Below are 13,562 nucleotides of genomic sequence, written 5' to 3'. Positions count from 1 at the left end.
TGTATCTACTCATTTATCCCCTGCTTGTTTTCATCTAATAATTTAATATGAATATGTTTCCAGATAATGACAATTTTCTAGCCTGGGTAAAATGGTTTAAGCTTTACTTATTTGTAAATCTATCATTGTATGCAAAAATTGGGAGGTCTAGATACTTTTATAATTCTGGGGTGAGAGTTTATTGTTTTTAATGATTTAAAAAAAATATTGTGTGATCCAAAGATTAAAAGCCAGAGTTCCAGTTTATGATTCAACTGATCTCATATTTTTTGACATTTAGGCAGTTTCACTCAAACCAATGCCTCTGTTCATCTTATTTTCTTAGAAATTTTCTTATTCCTAAAGGTATGCTGAGTTTCAGGTAAAAATGCTAATGTTTTAAATAATAAGGGGATTAAAAAATTTTTTGTTGTTGTTTTTGGTGTAGTTTTTGGACATAAAGAGTTATGAGTCAAAAAATGTAAAAGCCATACTAATTTTTATATACACAGATTTAAAAAAAAATTCTTTTGAAGCAGTGAAAGTTTAATTCTCTGCTGTGCCATGGCTTCTGTTCATGTAGTTCATCTTGGTTATAGAAATGTCTTAAAGGCATGTAATACCTTTCCTGGTCTTATGGTTGCTGTATATCTATCTATTTTTTTCTTGGCTTTATAGCATTATTGGTGTAAATACACAATACCTCTGTTAACTTCTGTTATTTCAGAATTAAATGTTTGGTTTAGCCAGTTTATATGCTGTTTCTGCCCTGGATTAAGCATTTACATGAGGCTCCCCCCCCTTTTTTTAAACAAGTATAGTTGACACACAATATTATGTTAGTTTTAGGTGTATATATAGTAATGTTAGCAAGTTTGTAATTATGCTATATTCACCACTAGTGTAGCTACCATCTGTCACTATGCAATGCTGTTACAGTACCACTGACTGTATTCCCTGTGCTGTACCTTTTTTTCTGTGCCTTATTCATTTCATAGCTCGGAGCCTGTGCCTCCCGCTATCCTTCACTCAGTTTTGCCTATCCCTTATCCTTCGCCTCTGGCAACTATCAGTTTGTTCTCATATTTATGGCTCTGTTTCTCCTCTTTTGTTTGTTTTTTTTTAGATTCCACTATAAGTGAAGTCATATGGTGTTTGTCTTTCTTTGTCTTGTTTCATTTAGCATACTAACCTATAGGCCTATCCATGTCACATATGGCAAGATCTCATTCTTTTTTATGGCTGAGTAATATTCTGTTGTTTATTACCACATTTTCTTTATCCATTTGTCTGTTGATGGACACAGATGGTTTCTGTATCATGGCTGTTTCAAATAATACTTCAGTAAACATAAGGGTATATATGTATCTTTTTAAATTAGTGTTTTTGTTTTCTTTTTGTAATTGCCATATAGTAGAGTTATTGGATCATACGGTAATTCTATTTTTAATTTTTTGGTGAGTCTCTGTACTGTTTTCCATAGCAGCTGCATCAGTTTACATTCCCACAACAGTGCATAAAGGTTCCTTTTTCTCCACATCCTTATAACACTTGTTACTTCTTGTTTTTAAAGCCATTTGACAAGGCTGAGGTGATATTTCATTGTGGTTTTGCTTTGTATTTCCCTGATGATTAGTGATATTGAGCATCTTTACATGTGTCTGTTAGCTATCTGTACATTTTCTTTGGAAAAATGTCTACTTAGGTCCTCTGACCATTTTAATCAGATTACTTGTTGGGGTTTTTTTTGTTTTTGTTTTTGTTTTTTTTGGTTGTATAAGTTTGTGTATATTGGAATATTGGATATCAGTCCCTCATTGGATATATCATTTCCAAATATCTTCTCCCATTTGGTAGACTGTTTTGTTGATTGTTTGCTGTGCAAAAGCTTTTTATTTTGGTGGTAGTCCCAGTAGTTTGTTTCCCTTGCCTAGAAAAGTGTTGCTAAGGCCAGGGTCAAAGCAGTAATTGCTTATGTTTTCTTCTGGGAGTTCTCAGGCCTCACATTTAGGTCTTTAATTCATTTTGAATTTATTTTTGTGTGTGGTATTAGAAAGTGGTTCAGTTTCATTCTTACGGAAGTAGTTGTCCAGTTTTTCCAGCACCATTTATTGAAAAGACTATCTTTTCCCTAGTATATCTTGCCTCCTTGGTCATAGACTAATTAATTGACCATATAAGAATGGTTTTATTTTTGGGCTTTCAGTTCTGTTTCATTGATCAATGTATCTGTTTTTGTGCCAGAACCATACTGTTTCGATTATAACTTTGTAATATATCTTGAAGTCTGTGATTATGGTACCTCTGCTTTGTTCTTCTTTTTCAAGATTGCTTTGGGTGTTTGAGGTCTTTTATGGTTCCATACAGATTTTAGGAATGTTTGTTTTAGTTCTGTGAAAATACTGTTGGTAAGGACTGCATTAAATCTATAGATTGCATTGGGTAGTATGGATATCTTAACAGTATTCTTCCAATCCATGAGCATGGTATGTCTCTCCATTTGTGTCATCTTCAGTTCTTTCATCAGTGTTTTATAGTTTTCACAATATCAGTCTTTTTACCTTCTTGGTTAAATTTATTCCTAGATACTTTATTATTTTGGTGCAATTGTAAATGGAATTATTTTCCTAATATCTCTTTCTGCTACTTCATTTTTAGTGTATAGAAATGCAACAGATTTCTGTATAATAGTTTTGTGTCCTGAAGCTTTATTGCATTCATTTACTAGTTGTGATAGTTTTTTGGTGGAGTCTTTAGGGTTTTCTGTGTGTAGTATCCTATCATCTGCAAATGGTGACAATTTAGCTGCTTTCTTATCATTACTTTTTTACTTTCTTACCTTTTTTTTTTCCCTTGTCCAATTGCTGTAGCAAGGATTTTAAATATTATGTTGTGGCAAGAGTGGACATCCTTGTCTTGTTCCCGATCTTAGAGGAAAAGCTCTCGGTTTTTCACCTTGGGTATGATGTTAGGTGGGTTTTTCATATATGGCTTTATTATAGTGAGGTATGTTCCCTCTAAACCCACGTTGTTTAGTTTTTATTAATGTGTATTGAATTTTGTCATACGCGTTTTCTACATATATTGAGGTAATCATATGGTTTTTATGTTTCATTTTGTTAATGTGGTATATCATATTGACAGATCTGTGAATATTGAACCATCCCTACCTCCCTGGAGTAAATCCCGCTTGATAGTGGTGAATGATCCTTTTAATGTTTTATTGAATGCTGTTTCCTAGTATTTTGTTGAGGATTTTTGCATCTGTCTTCATCAGGGACATTGACCTTTCTTTTTTCATAGTGTCTTTGGTTTTGGTATTAGGATAATTCTAGCCTTATGGAATGAAATTGGAAGTTTTCCCTCCTCTTCTGTTTTTTTTTGGAGTAGTTTGAGGAGAAGAGGTATTACCTCTTCTCTAAATGTTTGATAGAGTTCACCTATGAATCTGTATGGTTCTTGACCTTGTTTATTGGGAGTTTTTTGATTACCAGTTCAATTTTGTTACTAGAAATTGTTTTGTTCTGATTTTCTGTTTCTTCCTCATTGAGTTTTGGAAGATGGTGTTTCTAGGAATTTATCCATTTTCTTCTAGGTTGTCTGATTTGTTGGCATATAATTTTTTTAGTAGTCTCTCTTAATCCTTTGTATTTTTCTGGAGTTGGTTGTTACTTCTCTTTCATTTGTGATTTTACTCTTTTTTTCCCTAATGAGTCTGGCAGTTTTATCTTTCCAAAGAACCAGCATTTAGTTTTTGCTTTTGTTTTTTTGAAGATTTTATTTATTTCTTTAGTTGACAGAGAGAGAGAGAGAGATCACAAGCAGGCAGAGAGGCAGGCAGAGAGAGAGGGGGGAAGCAGGCTCCCCACTGAGCAGAGAGTCCAGTGTGGGGCTTGATCTCAGGAACTTGAGATCAAGACCTGAGCCAAAGGCAGAGCCTTAACCCACTGAGCCACCCAGGTGCCCCAAGAACCAGCATTTAGATTTATTGATCTTTTCTTTTTGTTGAAGTTGTTTGCTTGGTTTTGTTTTGTTTAGTCTCTATTTTCATGTATTTCTTTAGGTTATGCTTGGCTTTCTTCCTCTCAGTTTTTTGTGTAGCTATTAGTTTTGGGGTTTGTGGTTACTGTGAGGTTCACAATTAAATCCAAAGTACATAGCAGTCTGTATATTAAATTGATGTTCACTTATGTTGAAACACATTCTTTTTTTTTTTTTTTTTAAGATTTTATTTATTTATTTGACAGAGATCACAAGTAGGCAGAGAGGTAGGCAGAGAGAGGAGGAAGCAGGCTCCCCGCTGAGCAGAGAGCCTGATGCGGGGCTCCATCCCAGGACCCTGGGATCATGACCTGAGTGGAAGGCAGAGGCTTTAACCCACTGAGCCATCCAGGTGCCCCATAGAAACACATTCTAAAAGAACTTTTTTTTTAATCCTCCCTTCCAGGTTTTATGTATATATTGTCATATTTTACACCTTTTGCTCATAATTTTCTTACTTGTAATTATAGTCTTGTCTTTTTGATTTAAAGAAGTCTTTGTGACATTTCTTATTAGGCCAGTGTAGTGGTGATAAATTCTTTTAACTTTTGTTTGTCTGGGAAACTCTTCTATTCTGATTAATAACCTTGCCAGGTACAATATTCTTACTTGTAGATTTTTTCCCTTTCAGCACTTTGAATTTAAAAAAAGTAAAATATTATTTATTAATTAATTAATGGTCTGCAAAGTTTCTTCTGAAAAAAAAAAATCAACTGATAGCCTTGTGGCTTTTCTTGTATACATGACTAGTTTGCTTCTCTCTTTCTGCTTTTAAATTTTTTTCTTTATCTTTGATCTTTGATATGTTTTATTTTTCTTTATCTTTGATATGTTTTATTATGTTGTGGTGTGGACCCTTTTGGGTCATCTTCTTTGGAACTCTGTGCTCCCTGAACCTCAGTGTCTTATTTCCGTCCCCAGGTTAGGGAAGTTCTCAGCCATTATTTCTCAAATGAAGTTTTCGGTCTCTTTCTTCCTCTTCTCCTGGGACTTCTCTAATGTAGATGTTTGTTTACCTTATCTAAGAGATCCCATAACTTACCTCATTTGTAAAAAATTCTTTTTTTTTCTTTTTGCTGTTTAGCATGGGTGGTATTACCCGTCCTTCCATATCACTGATTAATTCTTCTGCATTATGTAATTGTTTATTCTCTCTAGTGTATATTTTGTGTTTTGGGGTTTTTTTTGTATTCTTCATCCCAGATTGGTCCTTCTTTATATTTCCTATGTCTTGTTGAAATTTTCAGTAAGTTCATCCACTTTCCTCTCAAGTCCAGTGAACATCTTTATGACCATTATTTTGAACTCTTTATTAGGTGGATTGGTTGTTTCCATTTCATTTAGATTTTTTGTGAGGCTTTGTCTTTTTCTTTTTTAGAGCATATTCCTGTCTTCTCATTTTGCTCGATCTTCTGTGTTTAGAATGTTTTGCTAGACCTTCTCTGTTCATTAATTTCTATGAGTAAATCAGTGTAGCTGTCTCTCCTTAACTTGAAGGAGTGGTCTTGTGTTTAGCTATGCATGGCACCTCTTTTTAGTACACATAATTATTTCTTATAACTCACAACCCAGAGATGATAATTGCTAACAGTTTGATGAATTTTGTTTGTGTGTACATGAGTATAACAATTGGGACTTTATTCAGTTTCATGTTGTGCTTAGCTCTCTTAATATTATGTGCATTTCCCTTATCATTCAGTGGTATTCTTCGCAAAATTATCTTCCTTACAAAGATTATGATATTTATCTGCCAAAGTAATTTTGTAGGAAGGTCAGAATGTCAGTATTCTTTAAAAGGAAACTTTTGTAAATTGTATTAACTTGAAGTTATTTCTTAGAATTTAATTGAGCAGAATATGCTCAGAGGAAAAAAAAAATTTTGTAAACATTCATACATGTCTGAAATTGATGGTTTCAGAAATGCTAGTAGTAGCATCCTATATACCCCTGACAGTCCATCTTTTTTTTTTTTTTTTTTTTAATTATTGAAAGGTATATTAGTTTGCCTGAGCTGTCATACCCAAACACCAAAGACTGCGTGTCTTAAATAACAAGTGTACCTTCTCACAATTCTGGCCATTAGAAGGTTGAAATCAAGATGTCAGCAGTGTTGGTATCTTCAGAGGACTTCTCTCTTTTGGGTTATAGATGGCCATCTTCTTATATCTTCACATTTCCTTCCCTCTGTGCATGTGTCTATATCAGAATTTCTTCCTTGTAAAAGGACACCAGTCATTATTGGAAGAGGCACCTCATTTTAATTACCTTTTCAAAGATGCTATTTCCAAATTGAGTCACCTCTTGAGGTACCAGGGGTTAGGACTTAAACATATGAATTGTGGGGGGGTGGGTAGCAGAACATAACTCAGTCTATAACAGAAGGTAAGTAAATTTAAAGCTTGTGAATCATAGTGCTTTAAAGGTAAAAGAACCCTTTGGGCATTAATCCGAGTGACTCATTTATTAAGTAACTTTTAATGTAAGTGGCTTGCTCAAGAACAGAAGTTTTGACTAGAACACTGGTTTTCTGAACCTTAGCTTTTAATTTTAATTAGAATAAAAGAAAGTTAGTGTAGTTCTAGGTAGCCTTGTAGAATTTAAAAATGCATTCATAATTGATAAAATTCTTGGGTGCCTTTGATTTAGCCTCTTGGTTTGGCACTTAGACATTGTCCCTCTTCAAATTTATGGCCTAATTTCTTCTGTACTTAAAGCCCTGACATTTTCTTCTCACAAATTCATGTTTTTCTATCCCTTCTCCTGATAAATTTGAGGTGAGAGTAGAGGCTTAATTGATTTGAATAGATATATCTCCCAGTTTTGAAGATACTTCTTTGGCCTTCATGGTTGTTTTAAGTTGTTAAAGCCTTAAAACCCACAACTAAACCAACCTAAAATCATCTTATATTTTCCCCAGAAATACCCAGTAGGAGCTTACTAGGGAAGTTCTTTCATTTCTTCACATTTAAATCCGGGCAAGCCTGAACCTTCATATTTTTTTTCTTGTCATAACCTGGTTGGATAATGACCAGAGTTTTTGCTTATGCAGTCCTCTGATACATTGTCTGAGAAGTTATGTAGGTTTAAGCCCTCATTTGCACTCCAACCTTTAGTTATGTTTTTAGATCATGCGGATGCCATTCTAAATTATAGAAGTTTTCTAATTGGCTATGCAGAGGTATGTGGTATGTCATCAGCCGTGGATACTGATATCTGAGATACATTTCTTTCTCTTAATCCCACTATTTCCTAAACTGTGAAGGAAGAATCCCTCCATTATTAAAGGTAAAGCCTGATACTAGTTAAAATGATAAGGACAGATTTTAATCAGTAATACACTGTTGCAATAAGGAAGACGGTCCAGCTTGAACTGAACTAAATTTGTATTTGTATAGCAGTAACGGTAACTGGGATTTCAAAGGGACAATGAGGAAGTGGCAGGGTATGGGTGGAAGCTAAGTAGAGTCAGAGAAGTAAAAAATGATGAAGGGTTTATTGGTATAAATGTGATAGGCCAGTTTTTTTTTCTGCTGGTTGGAATTCTCTTCTCCCACATAGACAGTGAGTCCTAAGCCTTAGCCTTCCTGATGATTACATTCCCGAGGAGTGGCTTTCACATCGTGGACAAAGACACTCCCAAGTTACAGAGGATAACATTACAATTGCCCCTTGAACAACACAGGTTTGGATGGTACGGGTTCCCTTATATTTTTGGATTTTTTACATTACAGTACCATAAACACATTTTCTCTTCTTTACGGTTTTCTTAGTTATATTTTTCTTTTCTCTGGCTTAATTTATTGTAAGAATACAGTATATAATACATATATAGCATTTTAAATATATGTTCACTGACTGTTTCTGTTATCAGTAAGGCATCTGGTTACCTGTAGGCTTTTAATAATTAAATTTGGGGGGAGTCAAAAGTTAAAGGGGGATTTTCAACTGCACCAGGAGTCAGTTCCCCTGAACCCTGCGTTGTTCAGTGGATGAGCTGTAGATCACAAAAGGAGAGTGGAAGAATTCACCATTGTAAGCCCTTTTTAGTAAATGCTCTAAGGTTGGGGTGTCCGAGTCCTCTCACAGGTGTAGACTGGAACAAACATGAAATTTTTTTTAACAGCCCTGAATTTTCTCAGGTAGGCAGTATAAGTGGGGCTACAATCATCCTTGCGTTGTTACAGCTCTGTTAGTGTGTGTTCAGGTTTTTTAATGTGGGGAGAAATGATGGATAAGATCATTTGTGCTGAGCATTTGCAGTTTTTATAGGCCAAGGTTGAGGCCCACTCAAGAAGAGGACTCCGAGGAGTCTGATTGGAGTTTGCTTAAGGAGAGAATCTTTGTCACCATTCGTGGGTGAAAAATGTAAGAGCAGCATAGCTAATATCCAAATCAGAGTGTGTATAGAACTTGGTCCTATATTTCAATTTTGAGTCTGATGGAGCCACTTTAAACACCTGAGGGAGGAGTCAGATAGCTGCCACTCAAATCCTGGGGACTACACTGTGTTAGTTTTCGTTTGTTTGTTTATGGTCTTAGTAGAACCAAGAACTTAGCTTTTGTTGAGGAAAGCATTTCAAAATCCATTAAGTTCACTTTTTTTTTTCCAATTTATTTATTTTCAGAAAAACAGTATTCATTATTTTTTCACCACAACCAGTGCTCCATGCAAGCCGTGCCCTCTATAATACCCACCACCTGGTACCCCAACCTCCCACCCCCCCTATTAAGTTCACTTTTAATTGAATTATGTCCCAAGTGATTTACAGTAATCAGATAATTTGAAAATTACCCCTAAACATTGAATGGTAGGGAGACACAGCAGAAAAATGTGTCATTTATGACAGAGGACAGAGCATAAGTCAAATTTAATTTTATTTAAAAATTTGCTTTCGTCTTACTTAGGTAATACTAATTTGTTTAGTTTGCTAAGTCACGAGTTCTTTTTTTAAATTCACTTCGTACCAGCACAGACTAAAATATGTTAAAACCAAGCTTTTGAACAAACAATATTCTCATGCCCAGTGATATAAATGCATTTCTATTCTTTAGAAAGATTTTTAGGATTGAAATGGCTAGGTCAGAGGGAGTGAGCAGTTTGAAGCTTCCAGCTGTGCATAGCTGTCTCATTGCCTGGTATAGGACCGGGGCTCCTGGGTGGCTCAGTGGGTTAAAGCCTCTGCCTTTGGCTGGGGTCATGATCCCAGGGTCCTGGGATCGAGCCCCACATCCGGCTCTCTGCTCGGCAGGGAGCCTGCTTTCTCCCCTCTCTCTCTGCCGGTCTCTCTGCCTGCCCCCTCTGCCTACTTGAGATTGCGTCTGTCAAATTAATAAATAAAATCTAAAAAAATAAACAACAACAAAAAGTAATGGTAAAGGACCTCCTATGCTTGGTCATAAAAGACATTCCAGTATTTGCCTTGGTCTCTTGGATTATGTACCTAGAAATTACCATTGTGAAGATCCAAGAAGCCGTATAGAAACACCTAAATGGAGAGGAGCTGAGTTCTCTTCTCAGCTCTCAGCACTCAGCTTGTTAGCTATGTGTATGAGCCATCATTTAAGCAGATTTTCTATCCCCTCTCAAAATTCTAGCTTTCAGAAACTGAGCCGTAATAAATGATTGTTGTTATTTTTAGTGACTAAACTTAAGGATAATTTTTTACTTAGTAATAGATAATAGCAGTTTTTAAAAATAGCTTCAGAATATGACTGAGTTAAATCTAAATATGTGAGAGGCCGAGGCAGGGCTGGATCCCAAGACTCTGGGATCATGACCTGAGCCAAAGGCAGAGGCTTTAACCCACTGAGCCACGCGGGTGCCCAAAGTTCTAAAAAATTATTAAGAAAGGACTGTCCTCAGGAAACTTACAATTTTACAATTTTTAATCTATAATCTGACTACCTTAAAAAAGGTATAATTGGGGCGCCTGCTTCCTCCTCTCTCTCTGCCTGTTTGTCTGCTTACTTGTGATCTCCTTCTGTCAAATAAATAAATAAAATCTTAAAAAAAAACCTAACAAACCATTTATTAAGCACCTACCTCTGTCAGGTACTGAGGATAAATCACTAAATTAGATGGACACAGTTTCTGCTCTTTCAGAGACTTCAGTATAGTTGGGGAGGTCAGGTCCTCTCCACCTCCCCCAAAATTCTGGTGATACATCTATTAAAAGAATTAAGTGGAGTAATGGTATGGAGGTTTACTTTAGGCTGGTCAGTGTTTATCCTGCTTTTTCATTATAGTATCTGGTACACATTGGGCATTTATATATTGAATAGATGAGTATGTCTGAATTGGTTTGTTTGTATGTTAGAATAATACTCTTACTCCCCCTGCCAACATACATACATGCACGTGTAGATGGGAATTATTTATGTGATAGTCCTCCCAATTTTATGACTCAGAAATGTTATATCCCATTATTCCAGAATTGTGAATATATCCAGTTGTTAGAATTGTGAAAGCCTAGGTTCTGTAAACAGCCTCCTGCTGCAGAGCAAATACATCCCGGATAGAACAAATTTTTGTGGCATTAACGATTTTTACAAAGAGACAAAGTGTTCTTCAAAGCCCTCTTCTCCCCCCGCCCCCCCAAAAAATAATAATTAATAAATAAAGGCAAGGAAAATCTTACAGACTGGAAATGCTGATAGCAGTTTTCAGGATACTGAGCTTTTGGCTAATCAGATAGGAGAGCTGAGCTTGGACTTCTGTAGTCTAGACCCTTGGGGGTGCCCTCAAACCACTGACAGAATTAGAAACAGACCCTGACAGTACTAAAGCCCAAATATTACTGTTAGTCTAATACCAGAGAATGAACCCACCACCAAAGATTATAAATTTTAAGAAGAAGCCATTATAAGCAGGGGTTGGCAAATACTTTCTTTAAATGGCTAAGATAGTAAGTATTTAAGCCTTGCAGGTAATACAGGCTCTTTGTACATACTCAGCTCTTCCATTGTAGTGGGAAAGCAGGCGTAGAAGATATGTAAATGAATGAACGTGACTGTGTTCAAATAAAACTATTCACAAACATAGGTAGGTGGTCAGATTTGGCCTGCAGCCAGTTTGCTAAGCCCTACAATAGAGGATGGAGTAGAGGAGGTATTTTACGAGTTAATGACTATATTTGAATAGCAGGGAAAAATAAATTCTTCAGTCCATTATATCCAAAGCAAAATGATAAAGAGAAAGTCATGATTTCAGCAAGTGAAATGCATGACCCTAAAGACAAAAAACAGCTTTAGAGAAAGAGATGATTTGGATGGATTTATAAATTAGAATTACAGAATTAGCAGTAAAAGAAGATGATAGTGGTAAAAATTTCCTCAAAAAGTGAGAGATTATCATCAGTATAAAATAGTGTGCTCAACATATCTTTTAAAGATGAGATTCAGATTAAGATAAGAGAGAATTTACCACCAAGAGACGGATGCTAAAGGGATTTTGGAAAGGGTATTCTTTAAGGATCTACTCAAACTTAATATTTTAGGAACAAGAACTAAATCTCCACATTCCAGATACTTTAAATAAAAGTGATGACAAAAATGAAATAGAATGGTGGTCAGAGTAGTTTTCTTCAGATACAGATTATTAGAGTCTAGGTAAAGATGAAATTCATGCTTTTGTAGTTTTTTTTCCCCACACTTTTGTATTTTGTCTAGTCTCTAATCGCCTTTATTATTATTTTTGTGATGTGCAGTGGAAATGAGGTTTATGATGGTATAAAGTTTGAGGTAGGTAATCTAAAAGGTCTTCTTTTATTATATGGTTCTTAAATTTTTTGCAAAGAATTTCTGTCCAGTGATTATAGTGGTTCCAGATTTTTTTTTTTTCTTTTCTGTATTTGGATAATTAGTATGCTTATGCTGGACATTTTGATCAATGTGGGGGGGACTCAAATTTGTTCAATACAGGAAAGAACAAAGTTAAGGGCATAATCTAAGAAGAACTATGTTCCATGGTTCAAGAAGCTGCAGACAGAGCCAGTAAATATCAGACTGAAAAAAAAGAAAAAAATACATACCAGACTGAAGTAATTGGCTTCATTTTGAATAGTAAAGGGATCAGTAAAAACTTATATTTCTGTGGAATAGAAGTCAAAGGAAAATGACCTTGAGTTTAAGTAAGAGCTAGGAATCCTAAAACAGGAAGGAAATATTTGGTCTTATATGAAAAAAAAAAAAAATAAACTATTGTCATAGTATTTTATAATTTATTGGGTGCTTAACATGTATCAGGTGTGGTTGAAGAACTTTGTGTGGTTTTGCATTTAGGCCTTTTGACAGTCCTTTTTAGTTTGATGCCTTTATTATCTCCATTTTATAATGACTGGAACTGAGGCTTTTTTTTAGTTTGACTACTCACTCAAAGTTTCAGGGCTAGAATCAGTAACCAGACTGCCCGACTTCCATGCAGAAATTTTGTCTTAACCACAAGTCTTATGGACTGAAGAGTAAGTTTAGATAATTGTTGTGTGCATTATCTGCATATATTTATATGTTCTCTGTGCTTTATACAGTGTAGAGGAGCAATTAAAGATGACATTGAGAGCATGGGTGAGGGACAAGGAGTTTTTCAACTTGGTGTGAAAGGGAGTGAGCCTGATACCATATAGAAGGGTCTACAGATAAAAGTGGAGTAATTCTTCCCACATGTAGTCATCAAGTACTGAACTAGAGTAATTCTTGATGTGTAGTTTTGATTTCTAACATATCATTTTGTATGTGGCAAAAGCTTTTAACTTAAGATTTTTTTTTCCCCCTAGTGGAAAGTGTGAAAGAACAATTAAAACTTTCTTTGGAAAACAAGAATGGCATAGTGCAAACTGGTGAATTAACAGTTGTGCTCGATGGACTGGTGATTGAGCAAGAAAGTCTAACAAACTGCAGCTCATCTCCAACCAGTAAGATAATTTTATGTGTTCTTAAAATTTGAAGAGGAAAAAACCCCAGCAAGACATATATAAAAACCTGCTTGCTTGCTTTCTTGTTGTTCAGTAGAAATACAGCAAAATGGTGATGCCTTACATGAAAATGGAGACCCTTCAACAAGATCAACCTCCAGGTAGAATATTTTATTTTAGTATTTGTGGCAAGGTAATGTAACATTTTCCATACTATAAAGTTTTACATTTTAACCTTAGTTTAAAGTTTGCCATAGAATTTAAAAATTCTGTCTAAACTTGTCATTTGTTTAAATTGTTGTAAAATTTTTTAAAGAAATGACAGTAGTTTTTAAAGTAGTTTTTTTTTTTTAAAGTAGTTTTTAAAGAAAGAAGAACTTCATTGAGATATAATACATACACCAAAAGGTTTACCCTTTTAAAAATATACTTCAGTAGATTTTGGTACATCACCACTATCTAATTTCAGAAATTCTCATCACCCTCAAAAAGAGACTGTACTCATGTGCTATCTCTCCTCGTTCCTCTCTCCTCTCGTCTCCTGGCACCACTAATCTATTTTCTGTCCCAAGTGGCTTTGACTATTCTGGCCATTTCTTAAGAATAGATTCATACAGTATTTTGCCTTCTCTT

General features: G+C 35.2%; 1 protein-coding gene across 2 annotated transcripts in view; it reads left to right on the top strand.

Annotated features, from left to right (window-relative positions):
- WWP1 (WW domain containing E3 ubiquitin protein ligase 1) overlaps positions 1–13,562 on the top strand; it is a 112,148-nt gene that overhangs the window by 40,435 nt on the left and 58,151 nt on the right. The window contains exons 6-7 of one of the 2 annotated variants that reach the window (XM_044245365.1): positions 12,792–12,929; positions 13,027–13,090. In XM_044245365.1, the coding sequence (XP_044101300.1) occupies positions 12,792–12,929; positions 13,027–13,090 (202 nt within the window). Of the gene's footprint in view, positions 1–12,791; positions 12,930–13,023; positions 13,091–13,562 lie in introns of both variants that reach the window. The other variant, XM_044245364.1, reaches the window with a different exon arrangement.

Source organism: Neovison vison, chromosome 4 (assembly GCF_020171115.1).
Source record: "Neovison vison isolate M4711 chromosome 4, ASM_NN_V1, whole genome shotgun sequence".
NCBI classification, from domain to species: domain Eukaryota; kingdom Metazoa; phylum Chordata; class Mammalia; order Carnivora; family Mustelidae; genus Neogale; species Neogale vison.
The sequence above is the reverse complement of the archived record's forward strand: the minus strand, read 5'-3'. Positions and strand labels throughout refer to the sequence as shown.